Below are 22,961 nucleotides of genomic sequence, written 5' to 3'. Positions count from 1 at the left end.
TATGAGCAGAATAGAATTTGATCCTGTCATTTTTAATGGATATATTTTGGGAAGATAGGTAACAATATATACTTGATAAATGGTAAGGTGCTGAAGAACGTTGGTGAACAGAGGATCTTCGAGATCAAGTTCTAGTTCCCTGGAAGTGGCAACAAAAGTAGATAAAATGGTGATGGCTGCATAGGTTAATGCTTAACTTATAGAAGTTGGAATGATACATTGTGACTTCACCAGACATTTGTTAAATCACACTTCCGAGTATTGTGAATAGTTCCAGATATTACATTAAAGAAATGATACTGTACATTTGCATTGTAAAAAGATGAGATTTATGAAAGAGATGGCTTGGATTGAAAGACATGATTTATGGGGAGATACAGACAGGATTTGTTTAACCTGGAGCTGAGGGGTGAGCTTTTAGGAATGTTATATTTTAAGAGGTATACATAGAATAGATAGCATTCTTTTTGCATGGTATAAGTATGAAAAACAATATAGATTTAAGGTGAGATGAAGGAATTTCAAATGAGTATTTAATATACTGTACGTCTATCAGAGGAGGTGGTGGAGTCAAATATAAATAACTGTTTAAGAGAAATTTAGAGAGGGAGAGCATAGAAGGAAATGGAGTAAATGCAGGAATTCTCACCATGAGAAAGGTTATTTTTCAATTACATATAATTCCCTCTAATTTGTCAGTTGAACATCCCTAATTTCTTGTTTTACTTATGGCAACTGTGGCCCATTTAAAAATAGTTATTTAAAGAGTAAATAGATCTGATCATTCAGAAATCCTTTCGTTCACCAGATACTTGCTCTGCACCCTTATTCTCATACACTTCCCACTCAGTAGGGCTTCACTTCTCTCACTCCTTTCGAACTTGCCTCTGGTTGGCCACACTCCTCTGAAACTTTCTCAGTTCTGTTCTTTCCCATGCTTCCTGGGGACTTGCTAGTTAACCATATTGTGATTTTTAAAAAAAAGTTAATTCATGGTGTCTTGGAGTTAGGACCATTACTTGCAATCCTGTCCTCTAGTCTGAGGTTGCACTTGTTCACATAACTCATTCAACAAAGACAGACACTTACACTCTTTCTAACTTCAATCTCAACACTCAAAGTTTGACAGCAATGGAATCTCAGAATCAAAATCAAACATCATACAAAGAAAGGAAGGCACAGGGGCATGAAGGTATTAAACTTAAAAATCAGTTCACTGTTGAAAATTTCAGTGGGTCTTGCTATAAACAATGTACAATTTAAAAAAGAAACAATACCTTTGCATCATTTTCAGATCGGAAATTAACAATTTTTCCATATTCTTTTGCATGGAAAACTGACTTGACCCGTTCCTTTAATAAAACAGGGTAGATGTTAAACTAAAATAAATAACCCATACAAAGCAATGTGTTCTTCAGTTGCCTGTAAAATATGACAAGCCTAATTTTAAAACTCTTCCTTTATACATTTTCTATAATGTATTAAAACATCACAAAATATCAAAGAAAGAACCAATAGCTGTTATCAGTTTAGTGAAAGAGGGAGCAGCGTTTTAAAAGAGATACGGGAAATTAATTCCAGAATTTGAGGCCAATACAACTTGCAATTTTTTTTGAACTATGGGAGATTTATATAGATAGGAAGGGAAGGGGCCATGGAAGGCTGGAGAGCTAAAACTGCTGTACTACCAGTTAATGAACACAAAGGACAAAAGTCACAGGGTTTTAGATGAGCATAAATTAAAAATAGATGCAAGACTAGCAAAGTATTGGAAAAGTCTGGAAGCAAAATTATTGTAATTAAGACACAACCACATATAGGTTAGAAATTTGAGAAAGCCATAGATTCATTACTTGGTTTAAAGTGCATGGTAGCAGGAGAAGCCATTGCAGGCATTTGGTTATAGTTAAATAGGAAAGAGTAAAATTTTATGTACTCGTCTAGGAAGGAGAGGCTTTACAATAAGATGGTGCACTTAGTTACTTTCAAGCTGTGGCAAGAGAAAAATATAATACATCACAGTGTAATAGCTACAGCATTAGGGTCATTGCAGTAGTACAGCAGGAGTAGTAACCTATTGGTAAAGATGCAAACTGAGAAAGAGCAGCACAGATTTGAGAGTTGATAAATTGAAGGATTATGGAGGGGAGGGTTTGCAGTTAAACAAGAATATTGGCAATAAAGAGATTACATTAGAGGGTGATGGAAACAAAAATGTTTGAAAGTATTCCATCACAGAGATTTTGAAATGAAAGAGTCCCAAGGCTGCAAACTTGGTGACAAAGCAGTTGGCTGTGTATTAACATTTGATGTAGCCATACTAAACATGAAGTTGTAAGTTACTTGAAGAGGAATTTTGCAAGCTGCACCAGGAATGATATTTGAATACTTAATGATTAGATTGAATGAATACACTTTTCAAATGCACTGTCATTGTCATTAGTTTTGAGTTAAAACATACTCAGCTATGATCTACAGTTGTATAAAATATCTAAAGTAAACAGAATAAGGCTCCTATAATAAGAGGGAGACAAAGATAGGTTTGAATGATTTGTTGCAATTTCCTGATGACAACTATATACATGTAAATGAAACCAACATGATAAAACGTATTGTTTCATAATCCTTCAAGTAACATTAAGCATCACTTTCTTACTTTGGCTTCAATGCGCAACCTCCTCCCATCAACAATGAAAGGCTCCTTAGTGAATTCTTCAAAATTGTACTGCCATTCACAGGTCAACTGACCAAATGTTCCTTGTGTTACAAAAAAGACTCCACTGGAAAAAATAAATTTTGATGGAACAGATTAACAAAAGACACACCAAGACATTAATGGTTAATAGTATTTAGCATATCATTCTGTAAACATGAATTGACAGCATACAATTTCTAACAATTGAATTGAACTTAATGAGGAAATACATTAATGAATATCCAGGCTGGCTCATGCTTTAGCTTTCCACTATACAGTGCCTTATAAAATAATTCACATAGGTGAGTATTACAATCAGGAATTTTGTTCAATGTAACTGTGAAATTTTACTTGTGAATCACATGCTATTTTCTTTCCTCAGAGTAATGCCCCAGGACCAGGGAAAATGGTAAAGCATGAAAAGATAAAAATTCAAAAACCTAAGTGCCAGCAGTTCAAAAGTATTCACCTCCCTTTACTCACTACTTAGTTGAACCAGCTATTACAGCAGGTCAGGCAGCATCTATGGAAGAGAATACAGTCTGAGGCCCGGAACAGCGAATGTACACTTCTCCCATAGATGCTGCCTGGCCTGCTGAGTTCCTACAGTATTTTTTGTGTGTTGTTTGGATTTCCAGTATCTACATATTTTCTCTCCTTTATTACTGTTTGGATGAGTCTCTATTTGCTTTGTACAATGTGATGGAGGAATGGGCAAATCTTGCTCCTTGCAAAATTGCTCATGCTGTGCCAGGTTAAGTAGGGAGTGGTGGTGGACAGCAATCTTTAGGCCACTGGAGGACATTTATTTTCTCTGTTTGAAGCCACGCCATGGTTGCTCTGACAATTTACTTTTGGTCAACGTCCTGCTGAAAGATGAACTTCCTCTCAGTTTAAGCCTTTTCATTCAGCATCTCTGTATTTAGCAGGATTCCCCTTCCCATCAATTCTGATCAGATTTCCAATACCTGCTGCTAAGAAGCATCCCCAATAGCATGATGCTACCTCCACCACACTTTTTCAGTAGAGATGCTGTTACCTTGCTGATGTGCAGTATTAGATTTACGCCACACATACCACTTAGTGTTGAGGCCATAAAATTCTACTTTTGTCTCCTCCAACCAAGACCTTCCACATCTTTACAGAATCTTCTAAGTGACACTTTGCAAAATCTTTACAGGCACAGATATGCTTTAAAAAAAAAACAAAGGCTTCTTCGTTGCCTCTCTTTCCCCATTAACTTTCTTGTATTTGTGGAGCCACAAACTTAATCTCCAGCTGCAGTCACTGACTTCTGCAGCTCACTGAAAGTGACTATTGGCATTACAGTTGCCTCTCCAAGTGCCATTCTTCTCTGGTGCCTAGATTTAGATCTATACAGTGTGGCTGTGGTTTCATATTTTTCCCCCCACATTTTCACAATAGACTGCACTGAACTCTGAGGTATGTTCAGTGCCTTTGAGATGGTCCTGTACCCTTCCCCAGATTTGTGCTTTTCTATTATCATTTCCCTGATTTGTTTTGAATGCTATTTTGTCTTCTATTTGGTTTGTTCTGTTGACAATCTACTATATTGTTGGACCTTACAGGCAGAGGGCGCATTTATTCTTATGAATTCATTGAAAACAGGTGATCCTCCAATTTTCTACAACAGCAAATTGGATGAGTTGATAAGGTAACAGTATATTGCACCTGAGGAAAGTTAGCATAGTAATTACAAAGGGGATGAATCCTTTTTTAGCCTCATTATTTAGTTTTTAATTTTTAGTTAATTGTTGACAGGTTTTGAAATTTTTTTCCTTTGATTTGACATGAGAAACAATGTTTTGTAGATCAGCTCTTAAAGGGCTGTGGAATCTCCACTGTGTTTCAGTCATTGAACAATGGGATACAAGACTTGTCGGGATCAAGCAAGATAGGTCATATCAGCAAGTGCAATGATGCAGTTTTGGTTTGTAAGATAATCTTGGGCAAACCACTAGGATTGAGAATGACTTGTTTCCACAAATGGGACAGGAAGTGAGCTGTTGTGCTTTAAAATCAATTTTTATGTTGGGTTAGTGCAGTAGAAATACTTATTTTAATAATGCCAGTATTATGGCAAAGTTTATAATTATCCCATTTGTACCAAATAGGAGTTATTTGTTTGAGAAATATTAAATACATTTGTGAAACTGACTTATGGTCTTTGTCAGGTAAATGATGAATGAAATCATCACCAGTATAGTGTAGATAATTGATTACAATAAACTGGAATGCAATGGCAAGGGATTTCTATTCCATTCCTACATCTTACAATGTTTACATAAATTTGGACAGATAAAAGGCAATCTTTGTATTGAATGAGAGAGAAGTCCATTTATGGGATAGGTCATTTAATTTTGATAGCATTCTCATCTAACAAGTTAGGGTAATTCAGTTAAAATTAAGTTCCATTCAAAGATTAAAATGGTGAAATGCTGAAAATAATGCAAAACAATGGTTGATGTGGGAAAATTTGTATATATTCTTGTTTTCAGCATTTTGAATGTGTACTATTGGTTTTTAAGTTAAAGTGCTAAATGTGGATTGAAAACATACCAGTTTTCCAAGCAGATTTTCTAAACTTGTCTAATGACTTAAAATCTTACCTTTTTGTGATCATAAACAAGTCTGAGTCATTTATCTTTTTGTGAAAAAAGTACTTGAATTTGGCAAATCTTCCATTTTCAATTTTCTAGGAAAAAGAAATGTGATAAAATAAACAATCTTTTCACTTTGGATGCATTATAAACTAATGGAGATATGAATGAAATAACTGTATAAACTCATTAATATAAGAGTTAGCAACTACATTTGTAGTTTGTACCACAAGCTTTATGTAATCCTTACAACTGCTGCCAGCATTAATGATCATTGCACAAATAATCAGAAGAGAGACAAGCCTTGGCTGACGATCCTTGCGATCCTTCATTACATTTCAAACAACCTCCTGGAAGGATCACTTGTGGTTTAAAAATATCCATGTCCAGTGAGAGGTTAATAGTAACTAATTATCTCATTGACAAGCTCCAAGACCTTGGACTCAATACGCCCTTCTGCAATTAGATCCTGCGTTTCCTCACTTGCAGATCCCAGTCAGATCACATTGGCAGCAACATCTCCTTCACCATCTCCATTAGCACAGGTGCACCATAAGGCATTGTGCTTGGTATCCTGCTCTACTCGATTTGCACTTATGACTGTGTGGCTACGTACAGCTCCAATTCCATATTCAAGTTTGCTCATGACAACCACCACCCACCCAACCAGGTCATTCTCTCTTTTCGCTGCTGCCATCAGGCAGAAGGGACAAGAGCCTTGGGACTCACATCACCAGGTTCAGGAATAGTTACTACCCCTTAACCATCTGGGTCTTGACCCAAAGGGGATAACTTCACTCAACCTCAATTGCACCATCAGTGAAAGTACTCTTCATCTCAAGTTGTCAATATTTATTGCTGATTTATTTACAGTATTATTTCTTTTTGTATTTGCATGGTTTGTTATCTTCTGCACCCTGGTCTAGTTGTGTGGTCTTTTAATTTGTTATGGTTATTATTCTATAGATCTATTGAGTATGCCCTCAGAAAACAAATCTCAGGGTTGTATATGGTATTTTGATAATAAATTTACTTTGAACTTTGAAAGCCCAGTGGTAGAGCAAAACCCTTTACCAAGAACAGAGTTAATTTTTAAAAACAAATGGGCTGAGAGAGGCACACAAGCTTAAGAATAAAAATATAATAGAAGCTTACAAGAAAATTAATAATGATAATATGTAGCCAGAGGCATGATCAACTTACAATGTCCACCTGTAATTTTACTTTAAACGATGATGGTGTCCTGAACAACTAAAGACCTGTAGTACTCCTACAAGACCGCTGGATGAGGAGTTCCAAGAGCTTCACACAGCAATTGTAGCATATTTTTCAAACCTAGGTGATGTAATGGAATCACCTAAGTAAGATTCAATTGACAAGAACCATTCATGTCGGTCAAAAGGAGCTATCCAAGCTAATCACATCGTTCAGCACTCGAACCACAGCTTGTTTGATTGTAGTAATTCAAATTAACCTCCAGACACTTTAAATTACTGAGATTTTCTGCCTTTGCATCTATTCCAGTTCACAACTTCCAGCTATCTATCACTGTCAATGTTTTAATGTATATTTGCTTCATCTTATATTACTTTAAAGTGAGGCACCTTTGTTTTAGGTCACTTCGCTGAGGGAACTGGTTCCTTCCAATTTTATAAATCCCTACTTCACCTGAATTAAGCTCAAGGGTCTTAGCACTCAGATCTGCAGCTGGATCTTCAACTTCCTCACAGACAGGATCCAGGCTGTAAAAATAGGGGACAAGCTTTCCTCTACAATCACTCTGAGCACTGGTGCCCCACAAGGCTGTGTACTCAGCCCCCTGCTGTACTCACTGTACACCCATGACTGTGTAGCCAAGTTTCCATCAAACTCAATATATAAGTTTGCTGATGACTCCACAATTGTAGGCTGTATCTTGGGTAATGATGAGTCTGAGTACAGAGAGGAAATTAAGAACCTGGTGGCATGGTGCAAAGATAATAACATATCCCTCAACATCAGCAAGATGAAGGAATTGGTGACTTCAGAAGGAGTAGTGGACCACATGACCCCATCTACATCAGTGGTGCACAGGTGGAACAGATCAAAAGCTTTAAGTTCCTCGGGGTGAATATCACAGATGACCTGACTCGGTCTAACCAAGCAGAGTCCACTGCCAAGAAGGTCCACCAGTGCCTTTACTCCCTGAGAAAGCTGAAGAAATTTGGCCTGTCCCCTAAAACCCTCACTAGTTTTTATAGGTGCACCATAGAAATCATTCTTCTAGGGTGCATCACAACCTGGTATGGAAGTTGTCCTGTCCAAGACCGGAAAAAGCTGCAGAAGATCGTGAACATAGCCCAGCACATCACACCACACAAACCAGTCTTTCATCTTTGGACTCACTTTACACCACACGCTGTTGGAGTAGTGCTGCCAGGATAATCAAGCATAAGTCCCACCCAGCCAACATACTTTTTGTCCCACTTCCCTCCAGGAGAAGGTTCAGGAGCATGAAGATACATATGGCCAGATTTGGGAACAGCTTCTTTCCAACTGTGATAAGACTGCTGAACAGATCCTGACCTGGATCTGGGCCGTACCTTCCAAATATCTGGACCTAACTTGCAGTACTGTACTTTCCTTTTCTAGTTTTTAATTATGATTTATAATTAAAATTTTTATTATACTTCGATTTGTACTTCAGGGAGCACGAAGCACAGAAACATATCACTGTGATGATTGTACGCTCTAGTATCAATTGTTTGGTGACAATAAAATATTTGTATTTGTATTGCATGTTCTTTGATGATAATCATTATTCCACGAGAGTCATAAAAATGTATAGCATAGAAGCAGGTGCCGAACCATTTAAACAGCCTACCCCCATCAACCTGCACTAAGACCATAGCTCTCCATATCCATGTAGCTATCCAAACTTCTCCTGAACATTGCAATCGAACTTTCATGCACCAAGTGTGCCAGCAACTTGCTCCAAACTCTCATGACCCTCGGAGTGAATAAGTTTCCCCTCACTTTCCTCTTAAACTTTTCACCTTTCACTGGCAGAGCAGACTCGATGGGCCAAATGGCCTAATTTTGCTCCTATGCCTTATGGTCTTAACCCATGACCTCTAGTTTAAGTCCCACCTAACCTCAGTGGGAAAATCCTGCTGGCAATTACCCTATCTATACCCCTCATAATTTTGGAAACCTCTAACAAAAATCCTCTCAATCTTCTACGTTCCATAAAAAATAGGAGCAGGAGTAGGCCATCGAGCCTGCCCTGCCATTCAATAAGATCATGGCTGATCTGTCCGAAAACTCAGCTCCATCTACTTGTCTTTTCTCCATAACCCTTAATTCCCCTACTATGTAAAAATATATCTAGCTGTATCTTAAATATATTTAGTGAAAAAGCCTCAACTGCTTCCCTGGGCAGAGAATTCCACAGATTCACCACTCTCTGGGAAAAACAGTTTCTCCTCATCTCTGTCCTAAATATTTTCCCCTGAATCTTGGGGCAATGTCCCCTAATTCTAGTCTCACCTACCAATGGAAACAACTTTCCTACTTCTATCTTATCTATCCCTTTCAAAATTTTGTATGCTTCTATAAAATACCCTCTCATTCTTCTGAACTCCAGAGAGTATAGTCCCAGGCGATTCAATCTCTCCTCATAGGTTAACCCATTCATCTCTGGAATCAACCTGGTGAACCTCCTCTGCACTGCCTCCAAAGCCAGTATATTCTTCCTGATGTATGGAGACCAGAACTGCACACAGTACTCCAGGTGTGGCCTCACCAGTACCCTGTATTGTTGCAGCATGACCTCCCTGCTCTTGAATTCAATCCCTCTAGCAATAAAGGCCAATAATCCATTTGCCTTCTTAACAACCTGTTGCACCTGCAAGCCAACTTATTGCAATTCATGCACAAGCACTCCCAAGTTCCTCTGCACAACAGCATGTTGCAATCTTTCACCAATTAAATAATAATCTGCTCTTCCATTATTCCTTCCAAAGTGGACAATCTCGCATTTACCAACATTGTATTCCAGCTGCCAGAGCTTGGCCCAACCACTGCAGACTCTCCACATCCTCTGTACAATTTGCTTTTCCACTCAGTTTAGTGTCATCAGCAAATTTTGCTATGCTACACTCAGTATCCTCTTCCAAATCATCAATGTAAATGGTAAACAGCTGTGGGCCCAGCACCGACCCCTGCAGCACCCCACTCACCACTGACTGCCAACCAGAGAAACACCCATTTATATCAACACTCTGCCTTCTATTGGTTAACCAATCCACTTCCTCTGACTCTTATGCATCCATATCTTATTTATAAGTCTCTTGTATGGCACCTTATCGAATACCTTCTGGAAGTCCAAGTCTATGACATCCACCTGTTCCGCTCTATCCAAGGAATAAAGTCCTAACCTATTCAATCTTTCCATATAACTTGAGTCCTTCAGACCTGGCAACATCCTTGTAAATTTCCTCTATACTCTTTCAACCTTATTTACATTTTCCAATAGGTAGGTGACCAAAACCACACACAACACTCAAAATTAGGCCTCACCAATGTCTTATACAACTCCATATAACATCCCATCTGCTGTACTCAATGCTTTCATTTTTGAAGACCAATGTGCTAAAAGCTTTAGGGACCCATCAACCTGTTTCACCACTTTTAAGGAATTATGGACCTGTATTCCGAGATCCCTTTGTTGTACTGCACTCCTCAGTACCCTACCATTCACTGTGAAAGACCTACCCTGCTTAGTCATACCAAATGTAACACCTCACACTTGCCTGCATTAAATTCTCTCCGCCATGATTCAGCCCATTTTTCCCAGCTGGTCCAGATCCTGCTGCAAGCCATGACAGTCTACCTCGCTCTCTACTACACTTGCGATATTCGTGTCATCCGTAAACGTGCTGATGCAGTTAACCCCATTATCAACCAGATCATTGATACAGATGATAAACAACAATGGATTCAGCACCAATCCCTGTGGCATTCCACTAGTCACAGGCCTCCAGTATGAGAGGCAACCATTTACTATCAGCCTCTGGCTTCTCCCACAAAGCCAATCTCTGATCCAATTTACTACCTCATCTTAAATGGCAAGTGACTGAACCTTCTTGACCCACCTCCCATGCAGGATCTTGACAAATGCCTTACTAAGGTCCATGTAGACAACATCTATTGCCTTGCCTTCAATCAACTTTCCTGGTAACTTCTTTGAAAAACTCTACAAGATTGATTAGAGATGATCTACCAAGCAGAAAGCCCTGCTGACTATCCTTAATTAGTTCATGTCTATCCAAATACTCATATCTGGTCCCTTAGAATACCTTCCATTAACTTTCCCACTATTTTTATATATTCTTTTACCTTGTAGAATCCTGACCATGTTGTCTCACACTTCACTGGATTAACGTTTATCTGGCATTTATTGCTTAAATTCAAAATTCTTTTCTGTCAACCACTGGACTTTATGGGGTATTTTCAGAAATTGTTCCCCGTACCTGCTCCCTTACTTGCAGGTAGGAGTTGCAGGCACTGTACTGTATTCACTCCGCTTCAAAGTTTTCCTGTTTTATTGTTTTACAACTTTGAATCAAAGTGGATTTAATTCGGCTTTTTTTTTGACACTGATCAACAGACTCTTGTGTCAAAGTGAAAACAAGATCTCTACAAAGTGATCCAAGTTAATTATAAATATAAAATGCAAAATAATTGATTGCATAAGTGTTCACCCCCTTCAAGTCTGTATTTAGTAGATGCACCTTTGGCAGAATTATAGCCTTGAGTCTGTGTGGATAGGTCTATCAGCTTTGTTCATTTAGACACTGCAATTTTTCCCCATTCTTCTTTACAAAACTGCTTAAGCTCTGTCAGATTGCATGGGGATCACGAGCGAACAGTCCTTTTCAAGTCCAGTCACAAATTCTCAATTGGATTAAGGTCTGGACTCTGACTTGGCCATTCGAGGACATTAACTTTGTTGTAGCTGTGTAGCTTTGGTTTTATGCTTGGGATCATTGACTTGCTGGAAAACAAATCTTCTCACAAGTCACTGTTCTCTTGCACACTGCATCAGGTTTTCCTCTAGGATTTCCCTGTATTTCGTTGCATTCACTTTACCCTCTACATTCACAAGCTTTTCAGGGCCTTCTGCAGTGAAGCATCTGCATAGCATGATGCAGCCACCACCATGCTTCACGGTATGAATGATGTGTTTCTGATTATGTGTAGTGTTTGTCTTACACCAAATGTAGTGTTTAGACTAACAGCGTAAAAGCTCAATTTTTGTTTCATCAGATCATAGAACCTTCATCTAGCTCACCTCAGAATCTCCAATATACCTTCTGTCAAACTCTAGCTGAGGTTTCATGGTAGTTTTCAATAGTGGCATTCTCTAAAGCTGCAAATTGTGAAGCACTCAATCAACAGTTATTGTATGCACAGTCTCTCCCACCTCAGCCACTGAAGCTTATAACTCCTCCAGATATATCATAGGTCTCTTTGAGGCCTCCCTCACTAGTCCCCATCTTGCCTGCCACTCAGTTTTTGAGAACAGCCGACTCTAGGCAGACTTACAGTTGTGCTATGTTCTTTCTATTTCTTGATGGTTGTCTTAAGGGATATCCAGTGACTTGGAAATTTTCTTGTATCCATCTCCTGACTTGTGCTTTTCAATAACCTTCTCACAGTTGCTTGGCATGTTCTTTTGTCTTCAGAGTGTAGTGTTTGCCAGGATACTGACTCACTAGCAGTTGGACCTTCCAGATACAGATGTATTTTTACTATAGTCAACTGAAACACCTTGACTGCACACAGGTCTCTAAAAACCGATCTCCATTTAACTAATTCTCCTAAAACCAATTGGCTTCTCCAGTGATGATTTGATGTGTCATGTGTGGGAGAGGGATGTTGAATACTTATCCAATCAACTATTTTGTGTTTTCACTTTGACAGGAAAGGGTCTTTTTCTGTTGATCAGCATAAAAAAAAACAAATTAAGTCCACTGTGATTTAATGTTGTAAAACAATAGAACATGAAAATGTCCAAAGGGGGTGAATATGTTTTATAGGCACTGTAAACAGGAACTAATCAAGAGCAAAACATACCAAACGCTGAAGGTCAGGCAGCATCTATGGAGGGAAATAAAAAGTTGATATTTTGGGCTGAGACCCTCCATCAAGGCTGGAAAAGAGATGTTGGTGGAAGCAGGAGGCAACTGGCAGGTGAGATCACATGAGGGGTAAGATGGGTAGATGAGGGAGGGAGGATGATGTGAGAAGCTGGGAGGTCATAAGTAGAAGAGATGAAGGAAGAAGAATCTAAGGAGGAAACTAACCAAGAACATTGCTTTCTCCTGGATATTATTGTGCCTTCTGAGTATGATAGTGGAGTTACGTCAAGGAATAGCAGAAATAACAGGGATATAGAATTTAGACCCTTAAGCTTGCTCTAACATTTGTGAGGCAGTAGAGCATCTTTAAGCTGAGCACCACATTACTATAATGACCCCATAACATGATTTCCTTGTTAGCAAATGATCTATTGCTCAGATCAGATTGATTTATCAAATATAAATCAAATATACAGTGAAGTGCATTGTTTGAATTAACAACCAACACAAACTATGGATGTACTGGGGGGCAGCACACAAGTGTCCTCACACATTTCAGCACCAACATAGCATACCTAGAATGTTCAGCAATGTAGCAGCAACAGATAACACAGCAATCCAGGCAAGTGAAGAGTTTTTCACACAGTCATAGACTTGTAGCTTTTGGACTGTGAAAAGGCAAGGTGGTTGTAAATTCTGTGGGTGCCTCAAAGCTGCCAGGATTAGGATGTCTCAGATCGGGTCCACAAAATTCACAAAGGGGAGAGTGAGCAGCCAAAAGGCGGAAGAAATTAAAAAGGGTGAATACAAAACTGTAGTATACGGAATAAGGTAGATGAACTTGTAGTATACTTACAGATTGGTATGATGCTGTGGGTATCACTTAACTGTGGCTGAAATAAGATCATAGCTGTGAGCTTAATGTCCAAGGGTACCAACTGTATCGGAAGTACTGTTAAGTAGGCAGAGTGGGTGACATTGCTCTTTTGATAAAAAAATGAAATCAAATCATAAGAAAGAGGTGGCATAGGGTCAGAAGGTGTTGAGTCACTGTGGGTAGAAAACAAGGGTTATAAAAATGCTGACGGGAGTTATATACAGAATTACAAAAAAAAATGTGGTCTTCAAATTACAATGGGATATACAAAATGCATTCCAAAAGGGCAATGTTACAACAGTCGTGGAGGATTTCAATATGCAGAAAGATAGGGAAAATCAGGTTGTTGCTGGAACCCAAGAGAGGGAATTTCTTGAATACCTATAAGATGGCTTTTTAGAGCAGCTTGTGGTCGATCCCTCTAGGGTTCTGGATTGGGTGTTGTACAATGAACCAGAAATGATTTGAGAGCTTAAGGTAAAGGAACCCTTAGAGGCCAGTGATTATTATATGATAGAAATCACCCCGCAATTTGAAAAGGAGAAGCTGAAGTCAGGTATATTAGTATTACAGTGGAGTAAAGGGAATTACATAGACATGAGCAAGGAGCTGGTTGAAATTGAATGGAAAATAGCACTGGCAGGGATAACAGCATAGTAGCAATGGCTGGAATTTCTGGGAGAAATTTGGAAGATGCAGGATATACACATCCCACTGAAGTAGTAGTTTTCTAAAGGCAGGATGGCAACCTTGGCTAACAAGGGAAATCAAAGCCGACATAAAAGCAAAAGAAAGGGCACATAATAGAGCAAAAATTAGTGGGGATCTTAGAGCATTGGGAAGCTTTTAAAAACCAACAGAAGGCAACTAAAAAAGCCATAAAGAAGTTTAAGATAGAATATAAAGGTAAGCTAGTCATTAATATTAAAAATATTGAAAATTTCTTCACATACACAAAGTATAAAAGAGAAGTGAGAATAGATATGATGCTGAAAAATGATGATGCAAAGGTAATGGGGGACGAGGAAATGGCGGATAAACTGAATAAGTATTTTGCATCAATCTTCACTGTGGAAGGCACTACCAGTACGCCGGAAATTCAAGATTATCAGGGGGCAAAAGTTTGTGAAGTTGCCATTATTAGGGAGAAGGTTCTTGGGAAAATGAAAGGTCTGAAGGTAGATAAATCACCTGGACCAGATGGTATACACTCCAGAGTTCTGAATGAGGTGGCTGGAGGGCTGCGGAGGCATTACTTATGATCTTTCAAGAATCAATTTATTCTGGCATGGTTCCAGAGAATAGAACATTACAAATGTCACTCTACTCTTCAAAGGCGGAGAGAGGCAGAAGAAAGGAAATTATAGACCAGTTAGTCTGACCTCAATGGTTGGGAAGATGTTGCAGTCAATTCTTTGGGATGTGGTTTCAGGGTACTTGAAGGCACATGATAAAATAGGCCAGCTTGGTTTCCTTAAGGGAAAATCTCACCTAACAAATTTGTAGGAATTCCTTGAAGAAATTACAAGCAGGATATACAAAGGCATATGTACACAAAGCTGGAAGAACTCAGCAGGTCAGGCAGCACCCGTGAGAAAAGAGTAGCCAACGTTTCGGGCCAAGACCCTTCATCAGGAATGGTGGGGGGGGGGGGGGGGAGAAGAGAGGGCCGAAGCCCAGTAATAGAGATAAGGGAGGGGTTAGGGCCTAGAGGTGCCAGGTGGAAAACCAATCAGAGGAAAGAAAAAGGGGGAAGGGGGAGGGGATAAGCATGAAAGAACTGTAGAGATAAAGAAGCAGGAAGTTAAAAGGGGAGAGAGGCAGAGAGGGACCTGGGATAGGGGAAGGAGGAGGGGGAGGGAATTACCCGAAATTGGAGAATTCAACGTTCATACCACCAGGCTGGAGGCTACCCAGATGGTAGATGAGGTGTTGCTCCTCCAACCTGAGTTTGGCCTCATCATGGCAGTAGAGGAAGCCATGTATGGACATATCTAGATGGGAATGAGACAAAGGTGAATTGGTGGATGTTGTATACTTGAATTTTCAAAAGGTTTGACAAGGTGCTTCATGAAGCTTCTTTTCAAATTAAGAGCCTATGATATTTCAGGAAAGATACTAGCATGAATAGAGCATTGGCTGATTGGCAGAAGAAAAAAAGTGGGAATAAAGGGAGCCTTTTCTGGTTGGCTGCCGGTGACTAGTGGTGTTCTACAGGGACTGCGTAGAAACTATTTCTTTTTATGTTATATGTCAAAGACTTGAATGACGGAATTGATGGCTTTGTGGCCATGTTTGCGGATGATACAAAGATAGGTGGAGGGACAGGTAGTTTTCAGGAAGAAGCAAACCTATGGAAGGACTAAGATTCAGAGAATGGACAAAGGAGTGGCAGATTTAATAGTGTCAGGAAGTGTATGGTCATGCACTTTGGTAGAAGAAATAAAATGGTAGAATTTTCTAAATGGAAAGAAAATTCAAAAACCTGAGGCGTAGAGGATAGCCCTCGTGCAAGATTCCCTGAAAGTTAATCTGCAGGTTGAGCTGGTGGTGAGGAAGGCAAATGTGATGTTAGCATTCGTTTTGAGAGGACTAGAATACAAAAGCAAGGATGTCATGTTGAGGCTTAATAAAGCACTCACTTGGAATATTCTGAGCAGTTTTGGGCTCCTTATCTAAGAAAGGATGTGCTGACATTAGGGAGGATTTAAAGAAGGTTCACAAAAATTATTCCAGGGTTGAAAGGCTTGTCATGTGGGGAGCGCTTGATGGCTCTGGGCATCTACAGACTGGAATTCAGAAGATTGAGGTATGACTTAATTGAAACCTATCAAATGTTGAAAGGCCTCAGAGAGTGGAGAGGATGTTTCCTATGGTGGGGGGAGTCCAAGACCAGAGGGCACAGCCTCAGTCAGAATAGAGGGATGTCCTTTTAGAATGGAGATTCGGAAGAAATTCTTGAACCAGAGAGTGAGATTCTGTGGAATTTGATGCTACAGGTGGCTATGGAAGCCAAATCATTTGATATACTTAAGGCAGAGTTAATAGTTGATAGATTCTTGATTAGTGAGGGCATGAAAGGATATGGGGAAAAGGCAGGTGATTGGAGTTGAGGGGGAAAGTAGATCAGCCATGATGAATTGGAGGAGCAAACTCGATGGACCAAATGGTCCAATTCTGCTCCTATATCTTGTTGTCTTATGCACTTACCCCAAAAATTAAGTATGGTGGAGGTAGCATCATGTTATGGGGATGCTTCTCAGCAGCAGGGATTGGGAAGATCAAGATAAAAGATCCTGGATAAAAACCTGTTAGCCTCTGCCAGAAGGCTAAAACTGGGGAGGATATTCGTCATTCTTCAAGACAACGACCCAAAGCAAAGCTGCCAGGGCAACCATGGAGTGGCTTCAAATGAAGAAAAGTGATGCCCTTCAGAGGCCCTGACCTTAATTCCATCAAACATTTCCAGCAAGACACCAAGATTGCAATCCACTGCCACTCCTCAACTAACATTGCACAGCTTTAGCAATTTTGCAAGGTGTAATTGGCAAATCTTGCCCACAATGTTGTGCAAAGCTAATACAGGCTTATCCAAAAAGTCTATTGGTTGCAATAGCTGCGAGAGGTGGTTTAACTAAGTACTGAAGAAAGGATGATGAATACTTTTGAACTGCTGGCATCTCAGTGTTTGAATTTTTTTTGTTTTTCATGCTTCACAATTTTCCGTTTTGGGGGTTCTACTGTGATAAAAAGGAGTATGTGATTCACAAATAAGAATTAAACTGATCAAAATCCCAGGCTGTAATACTCAGTTACACTCAAGGCTGAATACTGTTTCAAGGCACTGTAATTGGAATGTGACATCTTTACTGAAGTACTAACTTCCTCTCAAACTGAAGGTTAGTACACAACTTGGTTACATCTACATATTGGCTTTCGCTGATGTATATGAAGATACTTGGGTCCCTTTGAACACCGATATGGCCCAGTCTCTCACCACTTATATAATGGTCTGCTTTTTTAGTTCTGCTTCACATTTATCCACATTACATCAACCATGTTCTTGTCCCATTTCATCAGCAACTCTGTGTCTCCTTGAAGTCTATTTTTATATCTTCCTCCCTGCTCACAATCATATCTAGCTTTGCATCATTAGTAAATGTGGAAATGTGATGTGATTATTTCTGCAAATAGTGGAAGATAACACTTGTGCTACATATAGCCTTATCATTTTCATTTTACATAATGACAGGAAGCTCCAAGAATCTACTCTTGTTTCCTGTCAATTAACTCTCATATTCTTTCTTACTGTTCTTAATAATGTATTGGTCCTCTTTTGCTTACTCATACAATGGCCTCACTACCATTTCTAGGAACTTGACTAACATCTTCCTTGGAATTAGTTATATCTGATTTATTTCATTAGTCATGGATGGAACACTTATCCTGATGTTTTGTGCCTTAAAGAAGTATGTATATTTTGGCAAATTATGTGTGTTATTTCTTCAAATTCCAAAGCTTAAAATATTTTTCTTCCAAGTGGATTTACTGCCATAAGTAAAGACAAACTCCATGACTGATTTGCATTTGGTCAGGTGCTCAATCACAATTTCCCTGCATAAAACATGCAAAGCATAAAAATAGTCACATACGTAATTTTATACCACAGAAGTGCAATACACTAATAGCAATGGCCTTGAATACTGTGACACATCATAATCCAGTTGCATGAAAGCACCCAACCTGAAACGGGGAACTGCCGTGAAACCTACCAGTGAAGATTCTCTAATATAACTTTCAAGGTCAATTCCTGCTTTACCTTTCTTGGAGCAATCCAAACCAACTCTTAAAGCCCAGTCTATCCTTTGCAATAATCTATTCTCTGGTACTCCCAAATAATTTTTTCTTGGTTCTTTGAATTCCTTCCCAGTTTCAAAAGTTCAAATTAAGTATATTATCAAAGCACATATTTGTCACCATAAACACTGATACATTTTCTTATGGACATGCACAGTAAATCCAAGTAACACATTAGAATTAATGACAGACTGCACCAAACAGGACAGAGAAACAGCCAATGTGCAAAAGACAGCAAATTGTGCAAATACAGAAGAAAAATAATAAATATTGAGAATATGAGATGAAGAGTCCTTGGAAGTGAGTCTATAGGTTGTAGGAACAGTTCAGTGATAAGGCTAATGAAGTTATTCCCTTTGGCTCAACAGCCTAATGGTTGGGGGGGGGGGGGGAGAGGGGAGTAGTAATTGTTTCTGAACCTGGTGATGTGGGTCCTGAGACACCTTCCTGATGGAATAGAGAATGGTTTGGATGGTTAGGGTTCTTGATAGTGGATGCTGCTTTCCTGCAACACCACTTTATGCAGATATGCTCTATGGTCAAGCTTTCCCTTGAACCCTCTTTTGTCATTTTTGATATTCTTGTTCCTCCTCTTGGGACTTTTTCCCATCCCCCAAACATCTCTCTATTCAACATTCACATGTACCAATGCCCCACATCAGTTTTGTCTCCCCCAACCTCCTGGTAAAATACCATAATTAGCTGACTCCTCTGATTATTTTCCCCATTTAGCTGTTAACAATATCTCCACAATTCCTACCAAGTGGGAGCACATGTAGGCCTATGTATCTAATTGCATTACGTTTATTTTACAATCGAAGATGTAGTCCTTGTTCTGTGCACATTCCAGCTTACCATGAAGCACTTTTACTCAAGTCCTGTATAGTGCATTTTAAAAGAATAAAATTCTACAACTTGTTAAAAACATATAATATCCTTATTTCTTTGGCCGTAGCTTTATTTTGTTCCTTCCTGAAAATGGTGGCACAGATGGCGATGGGTCCACCAGTTGCTGTATCTTCTTACTCACAGTGAGCAAGCTGTTTACATGGAAGAAATCCCAGTTCAATCTAATCTAGACACATCTGGTGTCTACTTACATACTCTGGCAAAGCTCTTTGGATGGGAAGTTTAAGTAGGCACACACATAGTGGCCGATTTTCTTCTTCCTAACCTTGAATTGCGAAGAATTTATTGAAACTATGGAACACTGGTTACTAAAGATTACATCCAGAATTTTCGTTGTGTCATAACTGAGTAATCTTAAAAAAAGCAGAACACACTTTAAAAGTTGATCTAAGATTAGCCTAGTTTGCTAATTTGAACAAATTGATTTAAAAAAAATCAGAACAACAGGGAAAACAAGCCTGTGCTTGCTCAACTCAGTATTGAAGAATTTGGCCCATTCAAGTTTTGGAATTTTGGATGAGGATGGGCTCATTCCTTTAAATATTTTAATGGTGCTTTTCAAACTCAGTGCCGTTTGTAGTGCACAATATTTTGTTTTCAATATTAGCTGTTTAGAAAGATAATAGCACCCTCCTCTTTTCCCCTTGGGTACTAAACTCTTTCACACATTATTGAACTAAATGCTACAATTTTTTTTTCCAGAAGCAATTTATTATTTGACTTTTACTAAATATTCAAGTTTTTTTTGTAATACACACATTTTAGAATACGAAAACTTTTAAATTTCATGTTGCAATCTCAAGAATTTTTAGGTCAAGGAAAATGATTTTGAAAAATATGTAGTTATGCACTAGTTGAATTAAAGTGGGCAACTTTGTCCAAATATATTAACAAAACTTCCAGACTTCCTGGTGACATAGAATATTGTAACAGCAAAGATAAGTGTGACAAGGAGAATATGAATGCACAACTGGCAAAATAAACACTGTTACTGGTTTTCATACAAATTTCCCTATTGCTGCTCCTTCTTAAATTTCCACTGTACAATTTCACACTTACTCATTAACATTTTAAAACACCTGGTGGTCAAGCTGATTTCTTAATTTTAAAGAATAAAGTGTTTTCATATATTTTGTTAAATTAAACAATGTATACCAGTATCTTTAATCTTGATACCTCCCAAAAAAAAATCAAGACGAGCAAGTCCATTAGCAGAAAATTATCAAGGTTAAACACCACATGCATCCATGGTATTACAGGAAGGATTCTAGCATTGACAGAAAAATTGGCTGACAGGCACAAGGTAAAGAATGGGAATAAAGGCAGCCTATTCTGGTTGGCTGCTCATATCTAGTGGTGTTCTGCAATGGTTGGTCCTTTTCATTTTATACATTAATGATTTGGATGACTTAACGGATGGCTTTGTAGCAAAGTCTGCGGATAATACAAAGATAGGTGGAAGGGCAGGTAGCACTGAGGAAGCAGGGAGACTGCAGAAGGACTTAGACAGATTGGGAGAATGGGCAAAGAAGTGGCAGATGGGATACAGTGTAGGGAAGTGTATGGTCATCTATTTTGGTAGAAGGAATAAAGGCGCAAGTTATTTTCTAAGTGGGGAGAAAATTCAAAAATCAAAGGTGCAAAGAGGCTTGGCAGTCCTAATTTTCAGGTTGAGTCTATTGGTAAGAAAGGCTAATGCAATGTTGACATTCATTTCAAAAGGACTAGAATATAAAAACAAGGATGTAGTGCTGTGTTATATGGCAATGATCAGATTAAGTTGAAGTATTTTGAGTAGTTTTGAGCCCCACACCTAAGAAAAGGATTGGAGAGGGTCCAAAGGAGGTTTACAAGAATGATTGCAGGAATGAACCGTGTTTACATATAAGGAGTGTTAGATAGCTTTGGGCTGAAGTTTAGAAGAATGAGGGTGATCTCATTGAAACGTACCAAATATTAATAGCCCTACATAAAGTGGAAGCAGAGAGGATGTTTCCAATAGTGGGAGAGACTAGGACAAGAGAGCAGTAAATTATGAAGGCCAAGTCTTTGGTAAGTTCTTGATTACTAAGAGCATCAAAGGTTACAAAGACAATACGGGAAAACGGGATTGAGAATGAAAATAAATTAGTCATGACTGAATGACAGAACAGATATGATGGGCTAAATGGCTTAATTCTTCTCCTATGTCTTATGGTATTACCATATAATTTACTCAGGCTCAAACAGAATCTGAAATAGTGGTAATCAATATCATGCAAGACGGACGGCCAAGTGAATTAATTCAATTTGTCCACACTTCTCAGTCAGTTTCAGGAGAAAGGTTCATTACATGACTCAGAAAGGATGTCCCACTGAGTACTTGCAAGTTACACCAAGGTTAAAGGACGTGGCCTTTGGGGTATAGCCTGCTGTTACAAAGGCCTACAAGCAATGGCTACTTTATTAGGTACACTAGCTTGTTAATGCAAATATCTAATCTAATGGCAGGAACTTAATGCATAAAAACATACAAACATGGTCAAGATAGAATGGGAAAGAAATAATTTGACTGTGGCATGATTGTCAGTGCCAGTCGGGGTGATTTGATTATCTCAAAAATTGCTGATCTTCTGGGATTTTCACACACAAGTCTAGAGTTTACAGAGAATGGTATATAAAAAAAACAAGTAACATCCAATGAGCAGCAGATCTGTGGGCAAAAACAATGTGATTATGAGAGAGGTCAGAGGATAATAGCCAGACTGGTTCAAGCTGACAGGAAGGCGATAGTAATACAGGTAACTACGCGTTACAACAGTTCAAAGCAGGAGAGCATCTCTGAACATACAACACATTGAACCTTGAAGTGGATAGGCTACAGCAGCAGAAGACCACAGTGAGTTCCACTCCTGTGGCCACTCTGTTACATACACTCCTGTATTGAACAAAGTGGCTACTGAGTGCATACGCCTGGTACTTTGGAAGTAGCAATGACATCTTTATCTCGCATCACGTTTCAAAGGTCACAGGCGGCACAGGCACAGGATGACTGCTTGGACAAAAGGAACACCTCCAAAACCCATGGCAGACAACTCTTTGAAACTCCACTCTTCTATAACATCAGCTACCTTAGGCCAAGTTGCAGAGAGCCATTGTGGTGGTCAAGGTTTAGGTTTTTTTTGACAAGACCAGAAGCTCCCAAAAATATTCCATAGACAAAGCAAAAAGAATAATTGTGACTCAGGACATTCCACATTCTTGTCAGTCAGAATAAAAAAGTTGAGCATCAGAGAAAAGACCTTTCAAGTTCACCTGATAAAGAAAACAAAATGAAGACAGGAGCACATGATGCCCAGATGGAAGAGAATTCTAGAATAGTTGTTGCATGGTTTACCTAAGACTCAAGATCTGAGCACAGCATCACAGCAAATCTCACACCAATGAATGCCTCACTGTAAAAATAACAATTCAAGCATTGTGACAAGATTCTTTGCCACACCAGGATGTCCTGTTCCTGCATTGGATTTCAAAACTGGAGATGAAGGTGAAGAGGAACAGATTGCCAGAGCAAGCATCACCTGAAACTACAGTTTCAGTGGGGGAAGAGGGGAATCCGAGTAGCCAGCTAAGCTAATACCTTTGTCCAGTTGTGCATGGTGAATATTGAACATTTCTGATGTTATTATACATAGCAAGCTATTGAGAAACTTTGGAAAATCTGCACACACTGGAAATCCAAGCAACACGAACAAAATGCTGGAAGAACTCAGCAGGCCAGGCAACATCTATGGAAAAAAAGTACAGTCAACATTTTGGGTTGAGTCTTGCTGAAGGATCTCAGTCCAAAATATCATCTGTACTCTTTTCCATAGATGTTGCATGGCCTGCTGAGATTC

At 39.0% G+C, this 22,961-nt stretch overlaps 1 protein-coding gene across 1 annotated transcript in view; it reads right to left on the bottom strand.

The window, feature by feature from the left end:
- Positions 1 to 22,961, bottom strand: part of vps13a (vacuolar protein sorting 13 homolog A) — a 361,176-nt gene that overhangs the window by 3,693 nt on the left and 334,522 nt on the right. Inside the window, exons 69-71 of the mRNA XM_059969759.1 lie at positions 5,326 to 5,411; positions 2,657 to 2,780; positions 1,278 to 1,352 (exon numbers count right to left, since the gene is read on the bottom strand). Coding sequence (XP_059825742.1) covers positions 1,278 to 1,352; positions 2,657 to 2,780; positions 5,326 to 5,411 — 285 coding nt within the window. The remainder of the gene's footprint in view (positions 1 to 1,277; positions 1,353 to 2,656; positions 2,781 to 5,325; positions 5,412 to 22,961) is intronic.

This window comes from Hypanus sabinus, chromosome 5, assembly GCF_030144855.1.
Source record: "Hypanus sabinus isolate sHypSab1 chromosome 5, sHypSab1.hap1, whole genome shotgun sequence".
In the NCBI taxonomy this organism is placed as follows: Eukaryota; Metazoa; Chordata; class Chondrichthyes; order Myliobatiformes; family Dasyatidae; genus Hypanus; species Hypanus sabinus.
The sequence above is the reverse complement of the archived record's forward strand: the minus strand, read 5'-3'. Positions and strand labels throughout refer to the sequence as shown.